The sequence below is a fragment of the Perca flavescens genome, chromosome 14, assembly GCF_004354835.1.
Source record: "Perca flavescens isolate YP-PL-M2 chromosome 14, PFLA_1.0, whole genome shotgun sequence".
NCBI classification, from domain to species: Eukaryota; Metazoa; Chordata; class Actinopteri; order Perciformes; family Percidae; genus Perca; species Perca flavescens.
In genome coordinates, this window is record NC_041344.1 from 21,136,032 (window position 1) to 21,151,479 (window position 15,448).

Here is a 15,448-nt window from a genome sequence, read left to right on the forward strand (position 1 = left end):
TCTTTCTCTCTTTTTTTCTCTCGGTCACGACAGATGAAAAGGCGCTCTAATTATTCCAGGAGGTTGGGAAATAAATTATTGTCTTTGAAGTAGGCTCGGGCCAGGGACTACATTAGAAGCCAAGCATGTGATTTGCAACTGTTGAAGTAAAAACCCTCACTCTGCTGCAGGAAGGAGGAAAAAAAAAAAACAACGGGGGAAATGAGGAGGGTGGATTCTCGGCAAAAGAAAATGGTATCTTTGTTTGCTCTCCTTTGTTTACCAGTGGATTCTTTTTTCATTTTCCCTCTTTTTTTTCATTTCTACTAATTCATTTCAATGGCTTTCAAACAGGAAAATGGAAATGTTGCTCCTGCTCCCTATTTCGGCGGCAGCGTCCTGGCAACAGAGCAATTTTCTATCATCAGGGATAAACGGCATCGAACAGTACATTCTGATAAAAAAAAGAGCACATGATTGCTGGCCTTCCTGTCTGTCATCTATCGACCAAATCCTCTCCTTCAAGACCGACCACTGTGCTGTCAGACCTAATAATGTCGCGTATTAAGTCGAGAGAGAGAAAAAGGGGGACCAATGCATGCCCCGGCTCTATAGTCTTATTTGTCACAAACATAAAATCCAGATCAACTTTTTGGATATAGCTTCTTTGTTATTGACTTGGTACACAGGATCATAGAGTTAGGCGTGTTCACCAGGTCTTATATTAACCAGCAACATTGAGCCTAAACGGACACAAATATATATTAGTAGGCCATATAGATATTCTGGGCTTAAAACTGCCAACAAGTGTATGTTAAAACCCTATTATCTTTCTCCTTAGCTATTTCTCTGTTTACTGTCTTAATAATATTGATAATATGGCTATACATTTAAAGCCATTGTTTCCATTTCCATAGCCTTTTGCTGATCAGGATCATCTATTGTCACACTTCACCAAATGACTGAATTTCAGGTTTATTGCCCAACGTTTCTTTTCATTATTTCAGAAACAAATGACAGCATATAAAAACCAATACGACTGCTGCAGGAAACCGAGCGATGCAATCACTCAGCTGGACCAAAACATGCAGCGAGAGAAGGCGACAAGAGAAACAAGCAGTCTTAATTAGGACTCGGGCCCTGAGTGGGACCAGTGCAGTTTCAGTCGAGCCAAATTAAATCCATTAGTCTATGAGAGGCTGTGAAGACTCAGTGGTGCAGGCCTTTGCTTATTTGTGGTCATTTAAGTCCACTACCAACACGCTACGCTGGGTCCATCTGAAGGCCCTCGCCTGCACCTGGGGCCATGCATATGCCAATTTTGCTATTTACTGGAGAGATAATGCAATCCTAATTTATGATGCAAAACTTATTATAAACAGTCGTCTGGCCGGGAGCGCGTGGTTTTCTTTATGACAAAACCGCACTCATTTTTCTTGGTGTAGTTACACGCTTTTACAAAACACATCAAAGCTTTGCATAAGTGGGTTTGCATTAGAACGCTGTGCGCAATTTATGTGCGTAAAAGCGGCGTAGCACCATTATGGCACGGACGGATGAATTCTACTGGAGCATTAAAGGCTTATCATTATATGTATGTGTGTGTGTTTGTGCGTGTGAATGGGGGGGCTCCCTCTGAATCTAGTAACAATGAACCATGTTATACTGACAGCAGTGTGGCTGTGTATGCATCTGCGCTTCCCCTCGCCATTTCCCGCCATTCACACAGCAGAGATGGAAAGCCGTCGACGCCTTGCTGTCTGTGAAGCGCCAGTGGCTTTGCGATGCGGAGAAGGATGTGCCTCCCGGTCTCTGTCTGCAGTGACAAGCCTCTGCGTCCCCAAACCGCCCGGACCCTGAGCAGCCAAGGAGGAGGCTTTCCATGCGAGCCAGTCAATAGCTGTTACAGGGACCGACCACAAACGCCCAGCCTGTCGCTACAATTATGACCTGTGTCTTGCTGGAACTCCGTGTTAACGCTCACATATGATTAACACATGTGCCCAGATAGACAAGAAAAGACGTGCGGAGTTAAAAACAATCAGTGACACGGATTCAGGGAGAGGAGGAGAGAGAAGAGAGGGAACTAGTCACATTTTACATATTTTTAAACTGCTGTAGTGGCAATTTGAGCATAAAGCTACCATGTTATTGGCTATGTGCGTAAAGGACCTTACCTAAGTGCGTATTCTGATATGACCAATTCAGGTTAAGGTACCTAACCCGTCTTAATAACATTTAAACTGACAGTGCCAAAATAACGCCAGGTTACACCTACAAACGCAATGTAAAATATTCTGTTTTCATGTGTCCCGGCGCGGATAGTGGATGTCAGGGAAATCCCAGGCCTGGAGTGATTTTAGAGAGTCATTCATCAGCGTTTATAAGAAAGATGAAAATAAAGACCACTTCTGTTAAACCACCACGGCCATTGATTGTGCTGAAGGTCAATCATCTACTTAGGGACAAAGTGATTTCTAGATTTGCAGCTGAACGCTGTTCATTTTGGGATTGACATTTTGACGAAGTGAAATATAAAATAATTTCTCTCCAGAATAAGGCTATGAACTCCTAATAGGGCAGAGTAGCTACAACAGGGGGCATGATACAGCAGGTGGAGCATGCGTTAGGGGCATAATGTCTCGAAATTTCAAAAGATTTCGCACAATTGATTATTATTATTAAACGAAAACGTAATGATGGTTTATGAATTCCGTCCTCTGATAACATCCTGTAGGCTATAGGCCGGAGGTTTCTTCTTGTGCTTTGCAATCAGACACGGTTGTCAGCATGCACGCAATAGGCTACATCTTAAACATTTCAAAAGAACCAAGGTCGAGTATGTCATGTTCTCTCTATTCAAACAAATCCGTCCTTTCACCACTTCACTTAATCTCAGTGTGCCTAGAAAAGCCTCCCATCACGCCTGCGGGACACCAAGAGTTTGGCATTACCCGCACAGTTATCCCTCAACTTAATAATCCTGCAATGGCACGCAGATGATGCTGCAAAAACAAAAACCCTGAAGAATGAATATGTCTCATTTGAATCGAGCCCGGAGATTTCAGCCCGCGGGGAAGCAACTAACATCAGTGCAAAGCATGCGTGTCTTTGTAGTAGCACTCAAAGGCGATTAGAAAAGGTATAGGATCTGGTTTCTCTTCTGCGTGTCCAAGTGGAACACGGGCAGGGGAATTGGCCTCTATGTTAGATCACTGAGGGGTGACCAAGGTGTGCTGACTCCTGCGAGGTCTGCACGGCCGCACTACTGTGTGCCTAAAAGGCAGAATTATCAGAGGTAATGCAAATCATTCATCAGTGTCAACATTCAAAGGAAGCTCTTACCTGCAGCCCTCCAGACGACAAAGAAGAACCCTGATTTTTAATTTTTAATTTTTATTATATTTTCTTTTTAAATAAAATGGAAATGAATCTAAGACTGGAAGCATAAAGGAAGTCCGCCTGGATGTCTTGCTGCTCACATCCCTGCCTCTGTGCTCTTCTCTTGGTCCGCTGCTGTATAATGATTATCCGGCTGGGTTGTGCACTTTTAAATCCCACAAAGTAAATAACAACCGTAGCTGACGATAATAGCAAGGTACCAAGTTCTTGTTACAGAAAAGGAGAAAATTGAAACTAAACGCTGCATTTAGACAACCATTTTTGATAAGAGGATAATTAGGGGATAATTTATGCTATATCCACTTTTATTCCACCCTCCCAAAATAGATCCAGTCCATAATCATTACAGGCGAATTGTTCTTAATTTTATAGCTGCAATTTGAGTAAAGTGTGGCCGCTAATCAAATAGGTTTGATTGCAACCATAATTATTTTTCATCGCCCTTTTTTTGGGTGAAATCGCTGAATATGCTACATTGCGGCAAAAAAACTGCGCTTAAAGTGTTGCAAAACATGATTTGAATAGCTTACCTATTGCATTAATGTAAGCGGAAATAGCATTTCATTCTTATATGAGAATCGAACATCGCAGCCCTCAGAGGCAAACTGTATAATTTACATATATTGAGGACCCTATCGGGCCTCATATTACAGCAGGGATAAAAGACACTGTCAGTTTATCACGGTATCCATCCTTCTATGTGCAAAATAACCTATTGTACCTCAGGCATATTGTTATTTGATGTGTCACATGTACCGCATTTTCAATTGTCTGAAGATCTTTAATCATATGGTCAGTAGCCCCAGGGAAAACGAACAGTTATAATATGTGTTAGATTACTTTCAGAGCAGAGGGGGGGCTTAAAGGGGGGCTGCTCATTTGGCAACATCAAAGCAAATACTACACTTATTTAAAATTCAAAGTTCTTAATTGTAAATTTAAAAAAATAGTAAGAGTTGTATGGTTTTTTTAACACCTATTTCCAAGGCCATTCCACCTGTTTCAGAAGCTTCCTTGATATAAAACCGATCCCATCACTAATAACCATAGCCAAAGTATAGTGTCTTTAAAAAAAAAAAAAAAAAAAAAAAAAAAATCTTTAAAAAGGTATTTTAAATACAAATGAGATAATTCTATAGTTTTTTTTATCGTTAATAAAATTGATACAAAATATCTTATCCTTCTAAACAACAATAGATAACTTGTGAAGATTGATGTTTTTTTCCTGGCTATCTTGTAAATAATGTATTGGTATTTGGTTTGAAAATCAATTTGGACTTTAATATTGTTAAAAGAATAAATGGGATGCTTGTTAGATGCTTATAAGTTATAAATTCCAGAGGAGAGGAGGAGTTAAAGGCTGAGAAAAAGAGGCACATAGACTGCTGGCTCATCAGGCTAAATCAAAGTGCATGCTATATGTTGCGCGTCGTGCGTAATTTGGGGGGTTTGGGTAAAAAACAAAATCGACTCGGCAATTCCAAAAGAGTTGGTTTTACTGTGTGAAGCTTGTCTGTAGGAATTATGCGTCTTTCCCACCATATATTATTTCCCCCATAGTTGTGGTGGGAGCTGGTAAGGTGGGTTAACTCCAGCTCAAGTCTCCGTGAAGCGCAGAGCACTGATGACGTTGGGTTGGATGACCAATCGGGAGGCGCTGCCCTTTGGAGACAAACCATTTTACTTGTAGTGTCTGCATCAAGTCTGGAAGCAAGGGCTCAATTTTAACAGAATCCACCTTAAAATCTCTCCCTTAACTTATGCCTACCTTCCGCCACTTTGAGTGAGCATATCACACGACAAGGGGGGAAATAAAGACGCCTCTGGAAAAAAAACGGGTGTTAATAGGACAATATCTGTTCGCGGTGGAGAGGGGAGAGAGACAACAGCACAGCGAGAGAGAGAAACCCGATTTGGTCTTGAGAGAGAGAGGGGGGTGAGTGCTCTCAAGGCAGAAAATTCGATGATGACCATGACTACGATGGCTGACGGTCTGGAGGCTCAGGACTCGTCCAAGTCTGCCTTCATGGAGTTTGGGCAGCAGTCGCACTCACAGCAGAGCTCCCCGTCGATGGCCAGCGGCCACTACCCGCTGCACTGTCTCCACTCCGGCTCACACGCTCACCACCAGCACGACAACACCGCGTACACCGGGACCAACACCTACAACAGGTCGCTACCCTACCCCTACGTGAGCCATCCGCACCACAGCCCGTACCTGCCATCCTATCACAACAACACGGGAGGACAGACAAGGTTAGACGGCACAGGTAAGAGACCTTCTTTTCACCAGCCATGTGGAAAATGCACCGCGGCATGTCCATTTTTTTTTAGTACTGGGGATCAAACCTTTCTGCCTGCCAGTGTGGTGTCATACACAAGTCACCGGCCACTCCAAATTCGGACGAATGATCTTTCAAGCGTCGGTGGGCGATTACATCGAAGAAACTCGTGCGTAAACGGCACCGGATATTTCGAGATCCAGCCTATTGCCTTCCCAGTCTGTTTTGCTCTCCCCTCACTTCCCACAAAACCCGTTTTAATGCCCGGGGTGTGATCATCACGACCGTGCAATCCTCACCAACTACTCGTGAAAATTAGGCAGCCCGCACGCCTTGACTGTTGTAATTAGCATTTAATTGACATGTCATTACCAGCAATATTCTAAATATGACAGCGTATGAGGATTGTGGCTGCCACGGCGCTTAAAGGCAATGTGAGATGTCAACGTCTATCGGCCTGCATTTTTTAATTTTTAGACGGTTTCATTCGGCGCCTATGAATTTATATTCACCTTCCCTCAGCTGTTTGGACGCGTTTGTATTTTTCCTATTCACAAAAATGCAGATATGCCATTCCTGTGGGTTTTGAATACTAACATTGGTTGTTTTTGTTGCAGAGCAGCAGAAAACGACGGTGATTGAAAACGGGGAAATTCGATTTAATGGGAAAGGCAAGAAGATTCGCAAACCTCGGACAATTTATTCCAGTTTGCAGCTTCAAGCACTGAACCACCGTTTCCAGCAAACACAGTACCTCGCTTTACCGGAGCGCGCCGAGCTGGCTGCCTCTCTAGGACTGACACAAACCCAGGTATGAGGGGGACTTTACACTGTCTGGGTTTTACATTAACTCCGGGAAACCATCATTTATAGAATTATAATAAAGATTACAATATTATTATTATTATTATTATTATTATTATTATTATTATTATTATTATTATTATTATTATTATTAGGTCTATATTCTTTGGTTGTGTATTTTTGTTTTATACATTTCTATTTAATACTAAATGTAATGGGCTACCTGAAAACTTGCAGAAACTAACCCACATTATCCACGTCTTACACTAATTACACGCGCCCTTCTCTCCTACAGGTAAAGATTTGGTTCCAGAATAAGAGGTCAAAGTTCAAGAAGCTGCTCAAGCAAGGCGGCAACCCGCACGAGAGCGACCCTATGCCGGGCTCCATGTCCCTCTCCCCGCGCTCCCCGACCATCCCTCCAATATGGGACGTCTCGGCCTCTTCCAAAGGAGTAAACATGCCGGCCAACAGCTATATGCCCGGCTACTCTCACTGGTATTCCTCCCCACATCAAGATTCAATGCAGAGATAGACTGATGAGACAAGAAGGTCAGTGAGCTGTCTGGAGGCCCCCGGATCTCCGCCATGCAGTTTCCAACGTAGCCTACAATTTGTGTCAGCGCAGAGACTGGATGCTGGAGTGGAGAAAACCCCCTCGGCTACTCCTCTGCTGAAGGATAAAAACGCAGCCAAGCCTCGGTGTGATGACACAAACAAGGGAACTAACTCTTTTTTTTTTTTTTTTTTTAGCGTACATGACTGTTCAGTGGGCTCGCATAATTGTTATGCTTTCATTCATGTCAACATCTGAACGTCAATATACCAAATATTACCAGTGACATTTTAGCCACTTTGGGCAAAGACTGCTTACACTCTTCATGCGTTGTGGCGCCCAGAGCCTTTCGCCACGGTGGACTCCTGACTGCTATTTTTTGGTTGTTTCTCCAACATGCAAAACCAAGCAAATTGTCTGTCTGTAAATATAATCTGCGATTTTAGCTGTACATACACTTTTTATGTTTTGTCAGATTGAGTAAACCGTGACTCAAAACAGATGCCTGATGTGGAATGATTTAATAAATGCATTGTAGCCCTTTTAATGCTTCATATTGGGCCAACATCACATTATAACAGGCCCATTTCCCGTCCCCTTGGTGTGTACGAGCTTCTAAGAGACGATACATAAGGTAATGACACAGTGCTCAGTGAAAAGCCCATTTCATCAGAGTAAACATTTTAAATAAATCCAAAGCGCACAGTGCATGGCTGATTAAGAACGCCACAGTATATAGATTTATCAAATGCACTCAACAGCGGAGGAAATTAACTTACCCTGCCCCGCCGCTCCCTACATTCGAAAAACATTTGCTCCAGGTCCAGCTTATCTTGTCATTTCACCCTCAATTATTAGAAGTATTGACAAAATGTTTTCTCCCTTCTCTCCGTCCTAATGCAGGCCGTTAAATGCCAAGCTCCACGGGATGGATGTTGAACAAAGCAGCCAGCTGCAGCGGCGTTCAATATGAAGGAGATATTTGGGACAATTTGTGGGTTTTTATCCAAGTGAGGCTTTTTTTCCCCCCCATTCTCATAAATGCAGGCATAATTAGGGTAATTTTTGATGTAGCCTGCTGATTACAGCGTTTTTACCGTCAAAGATAATTACCTGTAATTTTCTACCACTTTTAATACTAAAAGGCATCTTTATTTGGATTTGAGGTAGCACAGATGGAACAAAAGGGGGAAATTATTCGGTTATTCACATACAAATTGCTGAGAAGAGTGAGCGCTCGGAATATTATTTGAAATTACAACGCTGAAAAGCTTCGTGCAGCTGTCAAGTCGCGGATGTCCCACTGGCGCACATTCAGCCTATACCTGGGCCCCCAGACTGGGGCCTAACAGCTCCTTGGCCATGTGCACCCTGATCTGCAGGCTGCATGGAGCCCGAAGCAGCAGTCGAGCAAACATCAACAAAAGCTCAAAAATACACAGAACTGACACGTTTCATCGTGTTTTGCACAGTAATGGGAAAAGGCTTTGATGAGCTATATCAGATGAGTTTATATATATATATAGATAGATAGATAGATAGATAGATAGATAGATAGATAGATTCACACACACAGATAGATACACACAGATAGATAGATACACACAGATAGATAGATAGATAGATAGATAGATAGATAGATAGATAGATAAATAGATAGATGTAAAGTGCAGCACTGTGACAGATATGGGGGTGGGGAGTGCAGAGAGGTATGTGTCACTTCTTGCTCTGTGAGCTCTATCAGCAGTAGCTGATGCACTATACACCAGGCTTCTCATATAAAAGCTCCATACAGCATCTGACAAGATCTCACACATTACCACGTTACACCTCATCTGTACCCTCTCATAAACACATCCACAATCCAAATATTCTCTCCAACAAATAAAAAAAGGAATCCGAGTTTTAGGAAAATGCAAAATGTTTCCATTTCTCTGTCACAGTCCCAACTACACGATTAAGATGAAGAGTAATATTCAGCCAAGAGTGTCCTCTAAGATCAGGTATAGTCACAGGACAGAAAATATAAGACCCATCCTTACCTTTCTCCGCTTCTCTAACATAGATAACCAAAAAGCTCTGCACGGTTTTACTGCTGGTAGTTGAATAAGCAAATCCAGGTGGGAAAGTGTTTGCACACCCCGGTAAGCTCTTATATATTGCCTGCAAAATTAGCTGTTATTACTGTCACTGTTTAGTGATGGCGAGCTTGAAAAAAAAGCCCTCTGCAATCAAGAACCAAGCGCATCTTTGCAAATTATAGGTAATTGTCAATGTCCAGATTATGATAATGGAGGCCCTAATCCTGGAGAATAATTATTGTGGAGTGTTACAGTTGAAGCTGTCCAGTAAAGCTAACTGTCATTATTTAGACTCGATTTGCAAAACGGGGGGAAACTAGCTGAGTGGAAAATGTTCGGTGGGAAATAAACGGGGGCTCTCGATATAATGGCACCACCAGCGTGTGTGTGTGTGTGTGTGTGTGTGTGTGTGTGTGTGAGAGAGAGAGAGAGATATTGATAGTGGGGGGTGTGTGTGTGTGTGTGTGTGTGTGTGTGTGTGTGTGTGTGTGTGTGTGTGTGTGTGTGTGTGTGTGTGTGTGTGTGTGTGTGTGTGTGTGTGTGTGTGTGTGTGTGTGTGTGTGAGAGAGAGAGAGAGAGAGAGATGGATAGTGGGGGATAGTAGTGTACGTGTATGCACGTGTGTATGAGAGAGATATAAAAGCATATGTGTGCACGAGGTTGTGCGCGCCTGAGTGTTCTTGAGAGCTTGCACGTGCAATGTGAAAAATCCAAATTTCTCAGTGACCTGCTCGCATTGTAATTAAGAGACTACCGTTTAGCCTACAGCAGAAATGAAGATGAAAACAACGGTGCCGTTTTAGAAGCGCATTTTCTGTTTGCGCCTGCGTGTGTGTGTGTGTGTGTGTGTGTGTGTGTGTGTGTATTTAGTATAGGAGTATAGGCTGCAATCAGGAAGAGGAAGAGGATTCTGTGTCAGGTGGAAATGGTACCATGCATGGGTCAGTGTGTGGGTCAGATGCAGTGTTGTTTAGTGTGTTTGAGAGAGAGGGAGAGAGAGAGAGAGAGAGAGAGAGAGAGAGAGAGAGAGAGAGAGAGAGAGAGAGAGAGAGAGAGAGAGAGAGAGAGAGAGAGAGAGAGAGAGAGAGAGAGAGAGAGAGAGGAGAATGGAGGATTTTGTGCAACATGTTCCTTTGAAAAAACTCACGTATTTGTGCATATGGCCGGGCACAATTAGATCAATTTTCAAATCCCCAATGTTTCCCATATTGACACGGTTTGTTTAGCGGGTTTTGCAGCGGCGGCGATGCTATTACTGCCTGCTAATAACATGGTGATATTGTGAAGGATTTTCCTTTTCTTTTTTTATTTCACCCGGAAGGTGGGCTGCGGCCGGGAGTGGCAGAGCTCTGGAGCCGGTCTACCCCCACAGGAATGCGGATTGTCTCAGATCTCCGTGCCGCCCCCCTCGCCTCCTCTCTGCCATTCAAAGCGGCTAATTGTAGGGGACACAAAGCGAGAGCGACTGCAGACTGTCTGCTGCGAGAAGCGGGCATTTTCTTTACAGACGAACTGGAACCAACTGAAAGGCTCAATCAGGTTCTCCACTTAAATACAATAGGTTATGATGATAAAAAGTGATCATACTGGTGCATGGTGATCAGAGGCAGTAGCGAATAGTATAATAATAATAATAATAATAATAATAATAATAATAATAATAATAATAATAATAATAATAATAATAATAATAATAAATAACCCAACGATTTCAGAATGTTAAATATGAGGGGAAAATACACAGCAAAATACCGTGGGATTATTGGAACAATTTGGGTTAATTTGAAAATATGAATTATAACAATATCAGGATACAAAGCATCACTATTAACCAGGTTGTATAAAAGAGTATGATCAAGGAAATGAGCCACTGACTTCTACAGGCACCCTATTAGTCTATAATATTTTGCAGAAATGACAACAGTAATAGGCTATTATCAATCCAGTTCAAGAAACAAACTCAGTGAAGTTATGTGTAATTATTATGGGTTAAGCCTTACAGTGGTACACACTGTAGCCGTTTTCTCAAAAATGTATTTACAATAACACATTTTTGCTTAAGGTCTGTTTAATAAAGTCATACATTTGTACTGTAAGTCTTTCACAATCGCAAATGTAGATTAACAAATGAGCCCAGTAATAAAAAAGGAAAATAAAGGCACATTCTTTCCCAAAAAGCAGATAGTTCATCCTCATGTCCAAAACCATTGTTAAGTTTGTCTGCGTAATATTTTAAAAAATATCTGAAAAATATATATAACTCACAGAACAAATATAAATTGTGGGTGTTATGACGAATGAAAACTACAAAGATTTACGACATGTTCTAGATCCATCACAATACGGAGAAGCTGTGATTTACAACCTTGTGGAAATGTCACCTGAGGCTCACAAGCATTATTTATGTCTGTATGTCTTCGTCGTGATTTTCAGTGTAAATAACTGAGGGTTAAAATAACAAGAGACTGCAGTGAGGCCGGAGGTATCAAAGTTCCATTGTCCATTTAAACGTTTAATAGTCTTCCAAAATGCAATAAATTACATGCACACATTTACACATTTTACACGTTTCGTCTATGACTGTCATCAAATACATTGCATATTCCTCTGAAATTTGAACACGAGTCCCATAGAAGGAGAAAAAAAGATTTGAAATGAACAACAGGGTTTTTTTTTTCTTCAATATAACGTCCCCGCTCCAAGAGCCAACGAGTGCTGTATCGAGTTAGGGGTCTGCAGGTGGGCAGTCATTGAGCTGCCGGCTGAGGTGTACCATGACCCCGAGTTTTCCAAAAAGTTAGAAGCCGTCGTGTTGATGTTTTGTGGCTGCAGGCTGTGCGGCCTGGAGGGGCCCTGTGTGTCCCAAACGGCCGGGGACTGTGGAGAGTTGCACACCATGGGGTCGCTGGAGCTGGGGCTGTGCTCCGGTGGAAGCTCTCCGTTTTTCATAATCTTCTTCAGTTTTGATCTCCTGTTCTGGAACCAAATTTTGACCTGGAAAAGAGCGAAAAACAAGAGCATTAATATCTCAAATGTAACCTCAGAAACAATAGATTCAGAAGAGACACGGCGCGTAAATGCGCACAGAAACAAAGCACACCAAAACGGCTATTATTTTAAACGAAGCGACATTATATACATTTAAAATAATGTAAATTGTTTAAGAAAAAAAAAGATCTAAAATCCCACCTGTGTTTGCGTGAGTCCCAGCGAGGCAGCCAGCTCGGCTCTCTCCGGCAGCGCCAGATACTGTGTGTTCTGAAACCGCCTCTGCAGGGCGGCCAGCTGGAAGCTGGAGTAGATTGTCCGGGGTTTCCTCACTTTCTTCGGCTTGCCGTTCACCATCCTTACCTCAGGCTCGCTTATCTCTTTTTCTATTAAAATAATCACAACAATAATAAGCATGTGTTCTTATTACAAAGAGTCTTTTTTTTTATAGTTTGTGTGGGTGTCGTCGCCTATATCTCTTAAATTCCAAGAAAATCCAATTTCATTAACCATATTATTTATGCTGGCAAACAAGGAAAGCACGTGTATTCTCGTAATAGGCTAATTAAAAATCACATTGAATGACGTGGTTTCAAATAACAACATAATTGACAATAGATGTCCTCATTTAGCTTTAGGTTGCAGTTTGGATTTGTATAGAATAAAAATAGTAAATAAATTATAAAACAAGATGACATTTGACAATTCGGTTATTCAGTAAGTATATGTGATTATCCACAAATACTCTGTTCTTTATATATAGCCTATAATATTATTATAATGGGGAAATATGCAGGCCTTACCTTGTGGACTCGGCTGGGCTTGCACTCTGCTGTAAGTCCCAGCATACTGGTGGTAGGCGGGGGTCGTGTACGAGCTGTAATCAGTGTAGGACTTTGTCGAGTAATTTCCAGCGGATCCATTTACACCCGGGTACTGGTACTGGTAGGCATTGAGAGGCTTCCCGTACGAGGTGGAGCTGGGCGAGCAGTAGCCGTGAGGGACTCCACCGGCGGGACTGTAGTAGCCAGAATCCGTGGTGGTGGACTCGGGTAAAGTAGGAGATTCCTGAGACGGGTGGTGCATGGTGGAGAGTTGAAAGGAGCTCTGGAAATCTGTAGTTTTTACACTCGGAATCCTCCGGTCGAATACTCCAGTCATACTTCGAGAGTAAACGCGTGAGTTTGTTTTATTTGATTAGCAACAACAACAAAAAACGAGGCAGTTTGACTCCAAAGTGGTGTGAAAACTACACTGGCATTGTTGAAATGCTCTCGGGCCGTCGGGCTCTGGTGAAGACTGCAGCCAGCCCCGCAGCAAAGACTTGGTTAAATCCTAAATCGTGCTCTTACGCACTGCAGGGAGGATCTGGTTCCATTGGCCAAGGCGCACACACACACACACACACACACACACACATACACACACACACAGCTACACCCAATTCACTCAGCCAGTTTTCTTATAGGGGGGAAACCACCCGGGCTATGAGGCTGCATTGTTGTGTTTTTATACTATCAATCAATGGAAGCAATTAAAGTGTTGGCCGTGTCACCAATCGACGTTTTCAGGAGGATGAATTAGAGGGACAAAACCTCATTTGCCAAAACGGCCACCTGCTGTAAGACTTAGCCTATTACGTTTGTCTTCGTTATTCTTTATATATATGCATTTTTTATAAAAATCAAAATCAGCGTTATTTTTTTTCTTTTTTACAGCCAAAATAACCCCAAAATGACAGCATCAAATCAAATGTTTCAATCATCTCACATTAAAAATAAATAATAGGACTACATACAACAGAATAGCTTATTATTGAGCACATTGGTTACTATTTTCTGTTTTAATAGCCACATAGGCTAAACCTAATTAGATATTCTAGCCCATTCCTGAAAAAATAGACTTACATCTAACAGTGTTAAATGTCCAATATATTATCAGCGGATCCAATATTTAATGTGCTATATAAAATATATTCCATACCTAACAATCTTTTTTTTTTTTTCATGCCAACTGCTCTTTGATTGGCATGTTTAAAAAAAATTCAAAATTGACCAGCTTCTCCAAAGGGATAATTCAAGCTTCGCCGTATCTTATCTCATCTTAAAACATGCTGCAGAGGATGCAAAATCAACGCTTAGCCCCTCAGTCTACACATTCAGTGGTGAACAGCGCCGACCAGTGGGCAAACTGGCGCGCTGCACTCTACGCTCAGCCTAGTGGCAAACCGACAAGAAATATAATATTGACACAGAAAAATAGATAAGGAATGTTCTCACCTTATTACCCCCCTAATAAAAACGAAGGACAACACGCAATTATTCAAAATAAAAGCTTGATAAAACCTAAACTAAAATGAACAAACCAAAAGGCTTTATCTAGGGCAAAATGTGTGAGGATAGAAATCACCAATACTAGATACATTGCATTACATTGTACCAGTATATTGCCAGTAGCCATCATTGTACATTGTACCCAGTATACACAGTGCAGGAAAAGGAAGGAAGAGTTCACTGTGGAGACCAGGCTTTTCTAACTGCACTCACTTTACATTTGCAATAAGTCTGATGCTTTCATGTCCAGTCTATAGCCTATGTTTCTACTATTAGCCTACTAAGTCCTATACCAATTATGGCATATAGGCCTATATATATTACTTTTTCATTGCTCTTTCATTACTTTCTTTTCACAACTCAAGTTTTTTTTTTGAAAATGTCTCTTATACCGTTCAATCCTTAACTGTGTACCGTAAGACCAGTGCTTTTATTACTGTAGCCTACCGCCTGTAGAAATAAAATATAGGCCTACATGTCTAAATTGTAGTTCTATTGATTTTCTACTGCTTCAAGCCGACAAGTAACCTCAACAAACTACTTTGCCTTGTTGAACCTTCTGCACACATTGCTATGCTTTTCTTGTATCAATAACGTAAACGGGGCTAAATGATGGAAGATTATTTAAATACTAATAAATGTGTTACCTGACATTGGTACCCCGGCAACACCATTGACATAGGGAAACACTCCCCCCATCGAGGCCACGATCTTCCTGTGGTGTCTTGCTTGTGACAAGTTTTTTTTTTTAAACTAGGCCAGTGTTGTATGCCACATTATACAGGGTCGTGCTTTTTGTTTTGTAATAGAAAACAGAAAAACTGCCTTTACTGTTGTTAGATTTAAACTGCGCCTGATGCGTCTGACGTCACTGAAGAGTTCAACTAACAAGATAGTTCCCCTCCGAATCACATAAAACGTTGTCCCTTAAAGCAAATTTGAAGCGTTTTACGCGTGTCACTTTATGAAACTAATAGCATGAATGTGTGATAAATGTCAGTTTATCTAAACTGTAAATAATTT

General features: G+C 41.7%; 2 protein-coding genes across 2 annotated transcripts; one reads left to right on the forward strand and one right to left on the reverse strand.

Moving 5' to 3' along the window:
* Nucleotides 1-5,344: 5,344 nt before the first annotated feature.
* dlx6a (distal-less homeobox 6a) lies at nt 5,345-7,118 on the forward strand. The gene is made up of 3 exons (XM_028598244.1): nt 5,345-5,651; nt 6,281-6,474; nt 6,763-7,118. Exons 1-3 carry the CDS (start codon nt 5,345-5,347, stop codon nt 7,000-7,002), a joined length of 741 nt encoding a protein of 246 aa, XP_028454045.1. The 3' UTR covers nt 7,003-7,118.
* A 4,572-nt stretch (nt 7,119-11,690) lies between these two features.
* dlx5a (distal-less homeobox 5a) lies at nt 11,691-15,226 on the reverse strand. Its single transcript, XM_028598071.1, has 4 exons — nt 15,073-15,226; nt 12,896-13,254; nt 12,294-12,478; nt 11,691-12,098 (listed from the first exon to the last, which is right to left on the reverse strand). The coding sequence occupies exons 2-4, from the start codon at nt 13,251-13,253 to the stop codon at nt 11,784-11,786; spliced, it is 858 nt and encodes a 285-aa protein (XP_028453872.1). The 5' UTR covers nt 13,254; nt 15,073-15,226; the 3' UTR covers nt 11,691-11,783.
* Nucleotides 15,227-15,448: the final 222 nt, after the last annotated feature.

Excerpts from the sequence above, each read along its gene's own strand:
- dlx6a (XM_028598244.1), top strand. The coding sequence starts at position 5,345 with ATGATGACCATGACTACGATGGCTGACGGTCTGGAGGCTCAGGACTCG. Across the intron at positions 5,652-6,280 it reads GACAAGGTTAGACGGCACAG|AGCAGCAGAAAACGACGGTG; the intron begins GTAAGAGACCTT and ends TTTTTGTTGCAG. Across the intron at positions 6,475-6,762 it reads TAGGACTGACACAAACCCAG|GTAAAGATTTGGTTCCAGAA; the intron begins GTATGAGGGGGA and ends TCTCTCCTACAG.
- dlx5a (XM_028598071.1), bottom strand. The coding sequence starts at position 13,253 with ATGACTGGAGTATTCGACCGGAGGATTCCGAGTGTAAAAACTACAGAT. Across the intron at positions 12,479-12,895 it reads AGCCCAGCCGAGTCCACAAG|AAAAAGAGATAAGCGAGCCT; the intron begins GTAAGGCCTGCA and ends TTATTTTAATAG. Across the intron at positions 12,099-12,293 it reads TGGGACTCACGCAAACACAG|GTCAAAATTTGGTTCCAGAA; the intron begins GTGGGATTTTAG and ends GCTCTTTTCCAG.